Source organism: Simochromis diagramma, unplaced genomic scaffold (assembly GCF_900408965.1).
Source record: "Simochromis diagramma unplaced genomic scaffold, fSimDia1.1 OVJJ01000038.1, whole genome shotgun sequence".
Taxonomy (NCBI): Eukaryota; Metazoa; Chordata; class Actinopteri; order Cichliformes; family Cichlidae; genus Simochromis; species Simochromis diagramma.
Genome location: NW_024387105.1, coordinates 835,829 through 851,067, shown reverse-complemented (window position 1 = coordinate 851,067; position 15,239 = coordinate 835,829). Strand labels below are relative to the sequence as shown.

At 47.5% G+C, this 15,239-nt stretch overlaps 1 protein-coding gene and 1 long non-coding RNA gene across 4 annotated transcripts in view; one reads left to right on the top strand and one right to left on the bottom strand.

The window, feature by feature from the left end:
• Positions 1–4,870, top strand: part of ogdha (oxoglutarate dehydrogenase a) — a 31,695-nt gene extending 26,825 nt beyond the window's left edge. For all 3 annotated transcript variants that reach the window (XM_040046670.1, XM_040046672.1, XM_040046671.1), the window contains 7 exons: positions 8–168; positions 324–395; positions 480–605; positions 1,500–1,572; positions 1,745–1,908; positions 2,091–2,245; positions 2,327–4,870. In XM_040046670.1, coding sequence (XP_039902604.1) covers positions 8–168; positions 324–395; positions 480–605; positions 1,500–1,572; positions 1,745–1,908; positions 2,091–2,245; positions 2,327–2,447 — 872 coding nt within the window. In that variant the 3' untranslated portion in view covers positions 2,448–4,870. The remainder of the gene's footprint in view (positions 1–7; positions 169–323; positions 396–479; positions 606–1,499; positions 1,573–1,744; positions 1,909–2,090; positions 2,246–2,326) is intronic.
• LOC120743125 overlaps positions 1–9,732 on the bottom strand; it is a 16,432-nt gene extending 6,700 nt beyond the window's left edge. Inside the window, exon 1 of the long non-coding RNA XR_005698076.1 lies at positions 8,979–9,732. This is a non-coding gene — a long non-coding RNA (uncharacterized LOC120743125). The remainder of the gene's footprint in view (positions 1–8,978) is intronic.
• Positions 9,733–15,239: the final 5,507 nt, after the last annotated feature.

The following is a 15,239-nucleotide window of genomic DNA, read 5'->3' as shown; positions in this document are numbered from 1 at the left end:
CTTCGCTCCATGGCGAGCCCGAACGCTCTGATCCTGTGGGAGGCTCAGTTTGGAGACTTCCAGAACACGGCGCAGTGCATCATCGACCAGTTCATCTGCGCCGGGCAGGCCAAGTGGGTGAGGCAGAACGGCATCGTGCTGCTGCTGCCGCACGGCATGGAGGGCATGGTGAGGACGCCGCCGCACCTTCCTCCTCCTCACTGACTGAAAACCAAAGACAACAGAGTGTCGATAAGTCTGAGCTGATCAGTGTTCCTGATCTGTGATCGTTTATTTCTGATAATCAACACGTCCTCGCTGCTCTGTCTGAATGTTCTCCTCAGGGTCCCGAACACTCGTCAGCTCGTCCCGAGAGATTCCTCCAGATGTGCAACGATGACCCCGACGTCCTGCCGGTGAGACGCACACACAGAGCAGTGATGTCAGAGCGGTGTGTGTGTGTGTGTGTGTGTGTTTTGATGCTGGTTTCTGTCCCTCAGAACATCACCGAGGACCTCGCCGTGCGTCAGCTCTACGACTGTAACTGGATCGTGGTGAACTGCTCAACGCCTGCAAACTACTTCCACGTTCTCCGACGGCAGATCCTGCTGCCCTTCAGGAAGCCCGTGAGCCTCACACACACACACACACACACACACACACACACACTGTGATGGACCGAGCAGTGAAGGAAACTCAGGCACAGGTTAAAGTCCAAAAAAAAGATTTTTAATTTAACCCAAAAAACATAATTGGTTAACTCGTGCAAAAAGAATCAAAATCTTGGGCCCATAAAAGAGGTCAAAGTAACAGAACTCTACTCAAAGTTGACAACACTACTGATAACTCACACAAACTGACCTCACTTAATGAGACAAAGGGGAAACTTAAATAGTGGCTGATCAGCCCACAAAAAACAGGAGAAGGGCTAAAACACACAAAACCTAACTAAACATAATGAACTCCAATTCCCCCCCATGGTCCTGAGTTATGGCATGAACCAATTTGCAGTCTTCCTTTAAAGCTTGCTCCGCCCCTTTTCCACCTCTTGGCTCCTTAATCAAGGGACTGGAACAGCTGCAACTACGGTAACTCAGAAAGCACAAGATTAATCATACATAACAGTGTAAACTACAATGTGCGCACTTATTTTAGAATGCAGCGTTATGTGGATACGTGAATTAACTCCAAACCAAAACCAGTTATTTATTGTCCTGTAAATTAATTCCTATATTTAAAGAAAGAAATGTGAATGCAATGTTATAAGCCTCTACACTAACATGGTGGGTGTTACCACTGTGTGGCTGTAAGTGCAGCCATCACACACACACACACACACACACACACACACACACACACACACACACACACACACACACACACACACACACTAAAACCAGTGTTAGCCTTAAAGCGGAGTCTGGGGGCGTAGACGTGTGGACGACTCATCACGAGTCTCCCTGTGAAAACATGCTGTTCAGCCTAATGTCATGTGACCAACTTCCTGTTTGTGTCCCCAGCTGATCATCTTCACTCCCAAGTCTCTGCTGCGTCACCCCGAGGCCCGATCGAGCTTCGACGAGATGCTGCCCGGTAACGCCTCCACCCACACCTGCAGCTCTAACGGCTCTGACGAACCGAGCCTGAACCCTCCCTCTCTCCTTTCTTCTCATTCATCCTCCTCTTCTTTGTCTTTTCCTTTTGTTCGTCTTTATCCTTCTTCCATGCTTTCCCTTTTTCTTCCACCTCCTCTTCCTCGCTGCAGGAACTCACTTCCAGCGGCTGATCCCAGAGGTGGGCGTGGCGGCCGAGCGTCCAGAGGCCGTGAAGCGGCTGATCTTCTGCACAGGAAAGGTTTACTACGAGCTGACCAAAGAGCGGAAGAGCAGAGGCCTGGAGGACACGGTGGCCATCAGCCGCATTGAGCAGGTACACGCATGCCACACGAAGACTTCTGATTGGCTGCAGCCAGGGGCTTACGGTGTCAAAGGAGTCAGCTGACTCATACTCTAAAGTAGCTTTAGTTACAGTCTTTAGGGGATTACAGGAAAGAGAACTCGGCGGCAGTGGCTGGTGAACAGGCAGTAACGGCACGCCGTCTCTCCCCGCAGCTCTCCCCGTTCCCCTTCGACCAGGTGAAGGCGGAGACGGAGCGCTTCCCCAACGCCGACCTGGTCTGGTGTCAGGAGGAGCACAAGAACCAGGGTTACTATGACTACGTGAAGCCTCGCATCAGGACCACCACGCAGAAAGCCAAGCCCGTTTGGTAACCACCATCACCGTCATCATGATCAGACCATCTGTCCACCACCGTGCAACCTCTGACCACACCCTCTCTGTGTTTCAGGTATGCTGGCAGAGACCCGGCAGCCGCTCCCGCCACAGGAAACAAAAACACTCACCTGATCGAGCTGCGGCGCTTCCTGGACACGGCCTTCCACCTGGACGCGTTCAGAGACCAGCAGTGATCACGTGACCTGCAGCACCTGGAATCAGCCCTCACCCGTCTTGCCTCCATTCACACTCACAACACACAGTCAGCCCTCTGTACGGCTGAGCACACCGCACAGCAGGAGGTCCATTCAGAAAATCACTGACCAGAACATCACAGCGGGAGGCGGAGCCTCAGATTCAAATTTAAACTTTATTCTCCTGGTTTGTGACGGACAGAAACATTCCCGTAATCATCAAAGACGAAACGAGCTGCCGTTTTTCTCTCTGAGCTGTCTTTGTCCATCAGACCTCACATTAACGTCACCATGACGCCGAGGGAAGCTAAAATCAGACAGATTCTCAATGGACTTCTGAACTGACGTCCAACTATTAGCACTTTAACGCATTCACACATATACACAGTCATCATCTGATCAGGTCTGAAACATTTGAAACTAAACCAATCAAAGTCTAAAAATAGCAACATTTTGGCATAACAGCAGGTTTACGCCAAATAATCTGAGTGTTTGTTCTGAATCATAAATATTGTTATGATTTAAAAACTTTATCAGTTTCTTGGACAAACACGGGCAACAAAAAGCAGCAACGTTGGTCTTAAATGAGATATAGTTTGAATGAAGTCTGGTGCTGTTCACGTCTTCAGATAGTAGCTGTTAGCATTGTTAGCACTTCCTATTTAAAAGCAATGGGAGTCCAGCTAGCTGCAGAGAGCAGGTTTTTTTCACCTTTCAACAGGTGAGTTCGCTCATTACGGAAAGGCTGACGTGTTCAATGAAAGTGAAAGTCACAGCAAACAGATCTGCTCTCAAACAGCCGGTTCAGAAGTCCATTAAGAATGTGTTTTCAGCTTTTCCTCAGAGTCAGTGATGCATCCTGCTCGGCTGCTTCGGCAGCACCAAATCAAGCTTAAAAAAAAAACCCGCAGAGGAAAACTGGAGCTTGTTATTAACATGTTGGTATTAAATTAGCCCACCTCGCTTTGCTGGCAGTGTCAGGGCTGAGGTCGCCTTCAGGCTCAGCTTCACCCAGCCACCGAGGCCGCTCAGCTTCAGCGTACTCTTCTCACCTGGGATAAAGTTTCAGACTTTTTTAAACCCTTTTAAACGTATTTAAAGCAGGAGGGTCTGAAACAGGAAGACGAAGGAAGCATCGTAACACTGATGAGAGTTCAGAGCGTTCCAGAGGTTTAACTCTGACGTATTTGTTTGTGAACGTCTAAAAGAGTAAAATCTGCTCTTAAACTAAAGTTTGAAGTGTGGAAGGCGTCAGATTCATACGCAGAGTTTGAGTTACAGAGTTGGACCTGAGAGAAAAATAAACTGAACTACAGCATGAATAATAATAATATGCAGTCTTAAATTAGATGAATTCTCATTAGAGTCTGGTGCTGTTGTTCTGTTTTAGTGTGTGAACAGTTTGGCCGATGAACACTGGTAGTTTACAGCTGTGTGATTTATTTATTCTAATAAAGTCCAACAGCAGGGAACACTGGGAATTCAAACAACACAAGAAAGCACATCTAAAATTGGCAGAATTTTGAATGAAGTCTGGTGCAGTCTGACGAGCGGCTCAGATTGCTTCTCAGTAACATTCGTCTTAAATTGGGTAAATTCTGAATGAAGTCTGGTGGGGTTGTTCAGGGTATTTTGTTGCAGAGATGTTTGGTGTGACCAGGCAATGTCACGACTCGATAGCTGTCCTTCGTCAAACAGTTGCTGCAGAAGTTTCTATTTCTGCAACTTTACAGGCAACAGCAACCTGCATATGGCAACATGAAGGAATGATGCAGATTTGCTTTAGAAAAGGTTCATGTGGAGTTGAGCCTGAATGACCTTTGACCCCACTGTCCACACGGTCACTCTCCAGCTGTGATGACAGAACTCTCCATCCTCATCATCATCAGGATCCAGTCTTCTACTTCTTCGCACAGAAATCCTGATGAGTTACAGAAATGTTTTTTGTTCATCTTTTTTTTTGCTTTTTAAAATGCTCGTTAGCATCATTTGCGCCCCCTGCTGGGGGGCGGGCTAGCTGGGAGAATCACTACAGACAGCAGGTGGTGGTTTTTACCTGTCGGCAGGTGTGTCCGTGTGTAATTAGAGGCAGCGCTTAACACTGAGATTTTATTGTCTTTTACTTTGAAGGGATCTTTGGGGAATGAGTCTGCGACACGAACTCAACCAAAAGCACTGCTGATGATTAATTTAACCCCTCGCTTCTGGCCCCGCCCCCTCCTTCCCGGCGAGCGTTCATCCCGTGCCAAAATGGATCGCAAGCGTCTCGTGTTTTTAGTGTGTTTGGCATCCGGCGAGCGGCAAAACGGTCGGCCGCTGGTGGCGTTCTGCGAGACAAAGAAAATGATTTATTTATTTTCATAAAGGGGAAGTTCTCTCATTATTTTGCTTCATTCAATAAAGAAATCTGTATGTACTGAGGAGCCCCGCCTCCTGTGCTTCCTCACTGCTGACATCAGCTGTCTGCGCACGCTCATTTCACATCAGGTAACCTGCGGGGTCAAACCAACCTGTGACATCATTGTAAATCATATTTATTCATATATTCAGTGAAATCAAGTGAATGGACTTCAGACAGAAGAAGGAATTTAAATTGGGTCAGTTTTGAATGAAGTCTGGCACGGTTTGAAATTCTGGATAAGTGAGCGAAATATTCTGTATTGGAAGCTCTTGATGTAAAATGTTTGTTGTTGTCTAACAAAGGCAGGATTATAAATGACGTCTGGCACTGCTCGCTCAGTGAGACGGAACCACATTTAAAATGAGCCGTGGCGGGCTAAACCTAAGACGTGATAAAGTTACAGAACTCCCCATGAGTACAGTATGGCGTTAAATCAGATTATTTTAAATGGATTGAGGTTCTGTTCGATCACATTTGATCTTCTGCTGAGGCATGACAGGAGGTTAAAGTTGTTTTCAGATTTACTGATTAATCAGAGTTTAGATTAATCAATCTAAACTCCCAATTATACTATTTCAAGCACTAGAGCCACTGACATTTCTTTTAATTAGTACATCATGAAAAACATCTGAAAATGGTGAAATTTTGAATGGACTCTGGTCGTTTTTTAATAATTCAGTTCAACACTTAATGACACGCTGTTTTAGCCAGGAATGTGTTTTTATTCCCAGAAGTCAAATGCAGATGCTTTACCTGATTTTACTGATATTTAACAAAAGTGGGGGAAAAAGTTTAATTTTATACCATTGGAAGGACCAGAGGATGAGTCTAAAAATGGTCAAAAATTCGATGAAGTCTGTTACTGTTTAGTGAAAGACTATTGGCTTTAAATAATTCACTCTTATGCCAGAAATATGATTTTTATTGCGTGAAGACGTCTATGGAGACGGAAGGTTCTGGAAGAAAAGTTTGGTAAGTGGACTTTTACTCGTATTTGATCTGATTCACATGCAGGAAGTTTCTGAAGGGCCAAAAACAGCGAACAAACTGGAACTAAACTGTGCTAATTTGGGTAAATTCTGAATGAAGTCTGGTGCTGTTTGCTTGGTCAGGAGTTTTGAAATATTTGAGTCTTATTTATACTCAAAGACAAACCTGAACAAGGTGAAAGTGCCACGGGCTGGTCAAAATGGTGCACTGCAGCGTGTCAGGAACATCAGTGGTTTCAGTTTTGGTCTCTCCCACGGTAGCTTTGCATAAGTTTAAATTCAAAACAAGCTGTTTTAGCTCCTCCCTCTTCGAGGCCAGCCTCATTCTCAGATGACCATTCAGATCAAAATCCAAATTTATTTTAAAATCACATTTCAAAACAAAGTTGATCAAAGAAGCAAAAGGTTACACACAAATTGCAAAAACACAAGTGATGATATAACAGCCTGAATTCATAAGCTCTCACGACAAGTTCAAAGGCAAAGAATAAAAATGTGAACATGGAGCAGCGACTCGTTCTTAAGTGTAGGCTTTGGAACAGAGGAGTAGCTGGGCAGCATATCTCTGTGACCTTGAAGGGCATTTAAAAAAACAATAAAATCTTAAAATCGATCCTAAAAAGCACAGGAAGCCAGAATGGAGGAGGCATGCTACAGCTTACGGGTTCAGGTAAGAGGGCACCATGTTGGACTGAGTGAAAGGGAAGGCCTGATATTTACCAACGTAAAGGGCATAACAACAGTCGAGTGGAGCTGTAATGAAATAATGATAACTTAAACTTATTTAAAGATGAGGGCCTGACCTTGGAAGTCTCAACAGGTAAAACCTGATTTCACAACAGAATGAATCTGATTGTCTAGTGTTTGGTCAAAGTCCATTTTCACACGAAGGTCCAACTGCTGGAGCAACTTTGTCAAAGTATCACAACCTCAGTCTGACTGTCATAAAAGGTTTGGCCTTAATTTTTTACATTTTAATCAGTTGCCATCATTTCTTTTATGGAGCAAATAGATTTGGTAATCATCAGAAGTGAAATGAGATGATGTATCTTTCAGAAATGATCCTAGAGGGAGAGAAAACATTGGGCCCCAGAATGGAGCCTTGTGGGACTCCGTAGAGGAGCAGTGCTCAGCGAGCACCACTCTCGAGCTGCGCCCTCTCTGTGACATCATGCTGGTCCACAAGTAGAAAAAAATGATTTCAGTTCAGTTCAGATTTCAAACGTCACAAATCTCTCACATCTCAAAACTCGCTCTCTCTCTCTTTTTCTACTGTCTCTCTCTCTCGCCATCACTCCTAAAACTTCCCTCTCTTCCTAAACAACCAAATGTCATGTTGCCATATCATTTTTGATTGGTTGATGTGGTGCATTTTTCCACCAACACAAAAAGGCAGGTTTTTGTTTTGCTTATATATCACCTTGTTGCTTTGTCATCTTGAAGTGGTCATGTGATTGGCTTACCACGACTACTTTATTCTTGCAATTGTTTTAACCCCTTAGCAACAGGTGTTGTGCCAGAAAGTGATCGTCGGGCAGAAAGTGATTGCTCCGCTCATGGGAGCCTGCGCAGCTGCTTAAAGCTGTAGCGCCCAGATTACTGACATGCGGTAAGCTGGACACACCTTCAACCGTCTGTTTGTTGAAAAACAGTAACGCGATCGCACCGCCTTTTCCTGTCAGTAACTGTAACGGCGTTGTAACAATAGAAATAGTAATTAGTTAGATTACTCGTTACTGAAAAGCTGTTACTTGTAACGCTGTTATTCCCATTACTGCAGATAGCACGCTGCCCCCTGGTGGTGAATGTTTGTTACATAATGAGGAGCGAAATCTACCTAAGTACCTTCAAAGTGATCCACGTTAATTCAGTTCTCATTCCTTGCATCCATTTCGCTTTGTTTCAGTGTCTCACCTTGGGATGTGCCTCCCTGCAGATTCCTCAGTAGCATTTATCTCATTCTGCCAATCCTGATTGGCTGATGATCACAACGACCATGTTGGGCAGACATTCACCTTTAAATAGCCTGCGCTATTACATAGTCGTTTTTCAAGATAAGCAACTCTTCACGCTTCCGAGCATATCTCAGCTTTCTTTGGCTGAGATATGCTAGCTAAGCCTTCTTAGGCTAACTAGCTTAACTTTCCACAGCCAGGAGCGTTAGCGTTATTTCCCGTCACTGGGCACTAGCTACCTCTGCCCGTCTCTCCTATCTGCACGGTTTAGCACACCAGCTAACGCCGTTGTCCTTTGGCAAAGGCTAGCAAACCAGCTAACTTGCATCCCTCATCATTAGCATCCCAGCTAGTGAAGATGACATCTTTCCCTCACAGCAGAGGAAGCGTAGACTCCGAGAATGACTCTGTATACGTGGCAACAAAATCTCGAGCAAGGACACACTGGGTCTTCTTGTGTTGCCTCGGGCTGGAACATGCCCAGGTATTCTGAGGAATATGCCGGGAGGCGCATCCCATAGTGTGACATCTGCTACTCTGAGAACCGGGGTTACTGAAGTAACCTAAAGGTTTACGCTCCAGCTCCAGTGATATCTGCATTAGTACTTTTACTTCTGGGATGATTCAAAACGTTTATACCCAGTGGAGTTAGCTCACAGCATCTCGATGGCCCTTGGGGTTAGGTTCTAGTTTTATGTGTAGGAAGAAGGTCTCAGGTTCAAATCCCGGGGACAGGTGCAGAGTGAGCACACCAACATGAAGCTCAGGCTGTGTTTCAAATCAAGTTTGTGTTTTGCGCTTTACTTCATTTTAAAACCCTGATTCAGACACCACACCTGGGCACACCTGAGGACTGAAACTGTCTGAGATCTAATGACTCGGGTCTGTCTGCTGCTCCTCACTGTTCATCCACACAGGTGAGTCTCAAGGATTACATCCTCTCTCTCGCCTGTCTATGTGAACGTCTCTCTCTCTCTCTCTTTCCTGTCTGTGTGAACGTCTCTCTCTCTCTCTCTCTTTCCTGTCTGTGTGAACGTCTCTCTCTCTCTGTCTGTGTGAACGTCTCTCTCTCTCTCTACTGTTTAACCTGATGGCCAGCAGCGATCAGTGATACAGACGAACCGAACTGTAGCGGCTCCGTAGAGCAGTTAAGCCCACTGGATCTGCTCTCTTCTCCCGTGTGAACCTTCCTGGATCTACGGGGTATGGTGTCACCTCCTGAAGCCGGACAATCGGACGCTGAGGCCGGCGGCAGGCAGCGTTAGCTGACCGAGCTGCGGGCTTTGAATTTCGGCCTCACTGTCAGGATTTTATCGGGACTTTTTTGCCGGGTATTCGGAGTATTACTGGGGGAATAGCCTGGCCGTGGACACTTCGGGAAGGTTCGGTTCTTAATGCCCCGGAGGCTCCGAGAAGAGCAGACTGCGGAGCCCCGGAACAGGGCTCGGACACCGGGGGAGTGCGAAGGTAGGGTAGGCTGCGGGGAGGAACCGTGTACCCGCTCTTAGTATACGTGTGTGTGTACGTGACAGGTGTGGGGCCGGGGATTATCGATGACTAGATGAGTTTCGGGCTGATCGGTTTGCAGGTACACTACACCGAACACCAGGTGAGTGTTTTGTGTTGGAGGAAGAGGTTAGCATGTCGTTAGCTGTTAGCCTTGCAGCATTCCATTGTCACAGACAACATGCTAGCTGAGTAACAAGGATGGAAACGGTAAAACAAAAACAAAAATTCTGCCAAATTAAAAATATCGGAAGTCATCTGCGCCCTCATTCCGCATCCAATGTAATAACAGTACTCAGTGAAATGAGCCCTGCTGTTTACACGCAGGGGACTGCTGTTGGTGTGTTAGCATGCTAATGCTAGCCAGTGCTGCTACTAGCTTTAGCCGGAGGAGCCCCACTTCCCGGCTGCTGTAGCAGGAGCTGCCTGCAGTTAAGCGCTACACACACACACACACTGAAAGAAGAAATAAAAATAAAAACATCTTTAATAACAAAACAGATGAAATGTTATTTCTGTTCCAGCATGAAGAGAAAAAACTCAGTAACAATAAAAATCAATAAATCTTCAAATAAAACTTTGACCCCACCAGTTAATCTGACGTGTGTGTGTGTGTGTGTGTGTGTGTGCGTGTGTGTGCGCGTCCTCAGTCTCACCTGTTCGTCCTCCAGCTGGTTCACCGTCCGTCGGTGCGATCGGTGCTGCAGGGACTGATGAAGAAGAGGCTGCTTCCTGCAGAGCTCTGCGTCACCAAGAGTGAGACCCCCCCTCCCCCAAATAAATAATATTTAGTGATGATGTCGTCACTCGTTGGTGTGTTGCTGTAAAATGGCGGCAGAGGTGGGCGTGTTCTGCGGGTCAGCAGCTGAACTCTGACCCCAGGCTCAACTTCCTGCCTTGATGTTTTTTGATTTCCTGCCTCTGTGTCTCTCAGTAAAGAGGAACTTCAGCAGCGGCTCCATCCCCGGGACGCCCGGGTTAAACGGCGAGGACGGCGTGGAGCAGACCGCCATCAGGGTCTCGCTAAAGTGTCCCATCACGTTCCGACGCATCCAGCTGCCCGCCAGAGGCCATGACTGCAGACACATACAGGTCAGAGTGCCAGCCAATCACAGCACTCCACGTCAATGGGCATTACAGGAAGTGCAGGTTTGGAAAATTGCAGCTTCCTGCAGCTTCCTCAAATCTGACCGACGACCCTTTTTCTCTCAGTGTTTCGATCTGGAGTCGTACCTGCAACTCAACTGTGAGCGAGGAACCTGGAGGTGTCCTGTGTGCAAGTACGACACACACGCACACGCACGCACGCACACGCACGCACAGACAGAGTTCTTCTCATCATCAAATCCGACTCACCTCAGCAGAATGTTTGGTGTCAGTTTTTTACCGGAACTACTTTCTACTGAAGAAATAGTCCTCTGTTCCAGCTCCTCTGCAGGTCTAACGTGTGTGTGTGTGTGTGTGTGTGTGTGTGTTTGCAGTAAGACGGCTCTGTTGGAGGGTCTGGAGGTGGACCAGTACATGCTGGGAATCCTGATCTACGTGCAGAAGTGAGACCCTTTTGTTGTTCAGTGACTTCCTGTTTTCCTCGCCGCTCCAGCTGCTGAAATGAAAACTGATTCTTAAAATGTGTTCGATTCAGCTCGGAGTACGAGGAGATCACCATCGACCCGGTGTGCAGCTGGAAGCCCGTCCCCGTGAAGCCCGACCTCCACGTGAAGGAGGAGCCCGACGGCCCCGTGCTGAAGCGTTGCCGGACGCTCAGCCCCAGTCACATGGTCATGCCCAACGTCATGGAGATGATCGCCTCGCTCGGCCCAACCCCTTCCTCCTCCTCGTCCTCCTCCACCTCGGCGGTTCCCCCCTCCTCTTCCTCCTCGTCCCCGATGCCCTACCCCTCCCTGTCCGGGGGCGGCGGCGGCGGCAACAGCAGCACGACGCCTGAGTATCCCGGACCCGGATCAGGTAGGATGCTCCACCTCACAGCGGTGAGTCGATCACCTCCTGTGCTGGTCACGTGTATTAATCCGCCTCTCTTCCTCAGCTCCGTCCTTCCCCACGCTGTCGGCTCCGTTCTCCGATTTCAGCGGTCCGGGGACGCCCAGCATCGGCGGCGACTTCTCTTCGCCCGGCCCCCCGCCCCTGTCCTACCAGTCGGAGCTCTCCAGCGCCCTCCTCACCCCTGACAAACCCCCCCCTCACCCGCTGGCTGGACAGGTACATCATCATCATCATCATCACTGCTTTAGATTTGTTCTGACAACAAACACAACCTCCTCTTCTCCAAAAGTCGATTCTGTTCATCTGGACGTAGCGTTTTGTGTCTCCTTCCTTCCTTCCTTGTGCTCTGACTTGTTTCCTATCACTGTTTTCCTCTTTTATCTCCTTTCCTTTCTTCCATACTTCCTTCCACCCTCCTTAAATCTTTCCTTTCTCATCTCCTTTTTCCTCCCCTCCTCTCCCCTCTCTTTTCTCTCGTCTTCTTCCTTCCTCTCTTTCTTCCTCCTTTCCTTCCCCCCTTGTGTCCTTCCCTATCAGATGCCGGGCTCAGGCCGTATGGACTCAACTTCCCATGGTGCTCCTCTCCAGCAGCACCAGCAGCAGTCGCAGGGTCTCCATGGCAACTCGCAAATGGGGGGTGGCAACCAGATGATGCAGCGTAGCAACCAGAATCCCCGTCTCCAAGGCGACGGCTCCTTTGGACTCGGGGGCTCGGCGGATGTTCCGGAAACTTCTCTTGACGTGAGTAGAAACAGACTCTACTTTACTGAGCTTCTAATGTGAGTAAAGAACAAGAATGTGCTGGACAAAGGTGTTGTGATAAATGCCATCGTCACGGCGATAAACAACACAACTTTAATAAACAAACGTTGTGATAAAACAATAACACCAGAATAACGTCGAGCAGGTCGTTAGTAACCGAGCAGGTGAGTCAAGCGAGCGTCACGCTGATCAGCTGTGCTTAATCCGTAACCACTGTGTGAACTGAAGCGTGAGCGGGCCGGCGCCGAGTCTAACGCTGGTTGTCCTCGTTGCTCCTGCAGTTGCTTCCTGAGTTGACCAACCCGGACGAGTTGCTGTCCTACCTCGGCCCTCCGGACCTGCCGAGCAACAACAACGACGACCTGCTGTCGCTGTTTGAGAACAACTGAAGCGCTCGCACGGCTCCGGGGTCGGCCACGCCGAGACGTCACGGCAACATCCGAACTTTATTTTTTATCCTCGCCGCCAACATGGCACCGTCTGCACAGGAAGGGGCGGACCGTGAGGAGGAAGGAAAACAAAATGGCGACTTTTGAATCTAAAAAATCTCTTTGTGTGATTATGAACTCCATGGTAACTTTATTTTATTGTTTTTAATTGTGTTTCGATGCTTCATCCTTCATTCCCTGTCAGTTCAAAGAGGCGCCACAGCGCTGCTTTCACGTACCTGCCCCGCCCACAGCGATGTCACCCAGTCGCTCTTCGTGTAACAGCACAACACTGACATCTGATTGGCTGTCAGTGTTTTGGCTCAGGCCGTGATTCAGGTTATTCCAGTGCGGCTGGCATCCTTTGCGGTTCCAGCTGTTGGTGGGTGTGAAACCCGTGAAGGCAGCAGTGTGGCGCGTCACAGCTGGGAGTTTCGGTGCAAAGATGGCTGCAGACGAGCTGTAAGCGGCGTCTTTTCCCACGGACACGCTTTCCTTTCTCACTGGAGATGCTGAGGGGTCCACGCCCGGCCCCAGCGTGCAACACGGACCTCCTGATGACCAATCAGAGAGAGGCGACACGGGCGGCTGTAGCTGCTCAGCCTCCTCCCCTCATGTTATGAGGGTTTTTTGTAAGCAGGCTGGTTGACCTTTGACCTGGCTGCGGTCTGCACATGTGGCTTACTCACATCTGGGCTGAAGCTGCAGTGACAAACGCTGGTTCATCTTCATCATCATCCTGTGTTGTTGTATAGTGACTTAGAGTCCAACAGTTGTGGTGTCTCCATGGAAACCTGTACACGATGATTCAGTAACGATGCTCATAACATAAAGTTTGTAATTTAATAAACAGACACTGGAAAGACACACAGAGACTGCGGCGCTTTCATCACGGCGAAGAGCCCGAGGTCTTCGCCGTGCATCGACGGGCATCGACGCCCACACCGCTCATTACTCGCGCTGAAACGAGTCCCCGTGAATAAAACAGGAAACGTCACATATTTAATGTGACAGTAAGAAACGGGCTGGTGTTTGATCGACGACACGTTCGGTCAGAGAAACGTACAAAACGGCATCTCCTTAAATTTGCACATTTCTGAATGAACTCTGGCACGTTTTTCTCACAGGTTAGATTTTGGTGCTGAGGACATGAATTCCAAATAGATTCCACATCCACTTTATTCAGTTTAACATTCAAACCTCCGGCTCTGTGTTCAGTAAACTGTAATCTGGAATATTGTCGATATTATGTTATGAATTAAATCAAGACTAATGGAAAGAAAGACGATCTAAAAATCAAACTTTGAATGGAGTCTGGTGTTGGTGGGTGCACCCGCCTCCAACAGTTCAGTTTTATAATAAATCGTCTTCACGGTTGGTTCAAAAGCAGAATTAATCCAGTCAGGATCATGTTCTGAAATCTGGTTGTTCAAAGGGTTTTTTTTAGTCCTAGACTATGGGTATACCCCGCCTTTCGCCCTATGACAGCTGGGATAGGCTCCAGCGCCCCCCGCGACCCTGAAAAGGATAAGCGAATGGATGGATGGATGGACTATGGATTGGTAAGGATTAACCAATCCCAGCACCGGGCTAGAGACTGGATTACACAGGAAAAGTAATAATAGCCAAAAAACTAGAGGTGATAAACAGTGAAGAGAATGACACACTGCACCTTTAATATCATGACCTGAGGAAGGTAAACATGGCTGTGGATAAAAGGATGAATTCTCTGATAAAGGAACAGCCGTTACTATCAAACTTAGTTTCACTGATTCAGTGAAGCTTCATTGATATTGTGAGTTTTGGCGCCCTCTGCAGCCCAGTGGGAGTACTGGAAACCTTTAAAAACTGGGTTACCCAAACGGGATGGTTTGTATCCAGATTACATCTTTTAAACAGCCGAGCCCAGGATTGAATCCAGATATGTGAGTTTTTAATTAATTTATTTTATTTATTTGTTTCACACATGGTACAGCAGTAATGCATTCCCATACACAACCTTCCTTTCAATTAAAGTAACACTGTTTCCATGCATGAAAAGGAGCAGGAAGAAGAATAAATTCTTGATGAAGGACGTGAGCGCAGGTAAAACATTCTGGGAACAAAATCGAGCAGGTGAAGATTTCTAAGATTTCATATCAGTTAATGAAACACGATCAGCTTATGTGCAGTGAACAGGAAGTCCAGTGCACTGTAAGACATAGCACATGCACACCTTGATTTGTTGTGAGGCTGCGTGGAGGGCGCTGAGGTTTCTGCAGGTTTTACTGCGACGGCTGGACACGGAGCACATTTACAGCACTGCGTCTTTGTTCCCTCTCTCACAGACAGCTTTCTTAGTTGAACTGATTCCTCGAGGCCTCTCCTGGTATTCACTGCTCCGTTATTTTAAGAAAAGCTGACCTTAAGGTTTTAAGCAGGAAGCCTCTCTCTCTCAGCACCTATGTGATGAAAGGTCATTAAAGGTCACTGATCGATAGCTCGCTGAACAGCAGCTCGGCGGCATCGACACTGAACGATTTTCCCCGTTAAGCCTCTTAACTCTGACTTATGAATCATTCATGCAGCACAAAGGCTCCTGACTGGACGAGGAGCCGGTGTTGTGTGCACACAGACACCTGAGCGCACTTTACACTGCCTGTCACTCAAACACACCTGTTCCCATTTCTTTAGCTGAATCTGAAAACTGATAACAGTTTAACATAAAATAATGTTTTTGTACCAGTGAGCAGAGTCCCAAAGAGCTGTGA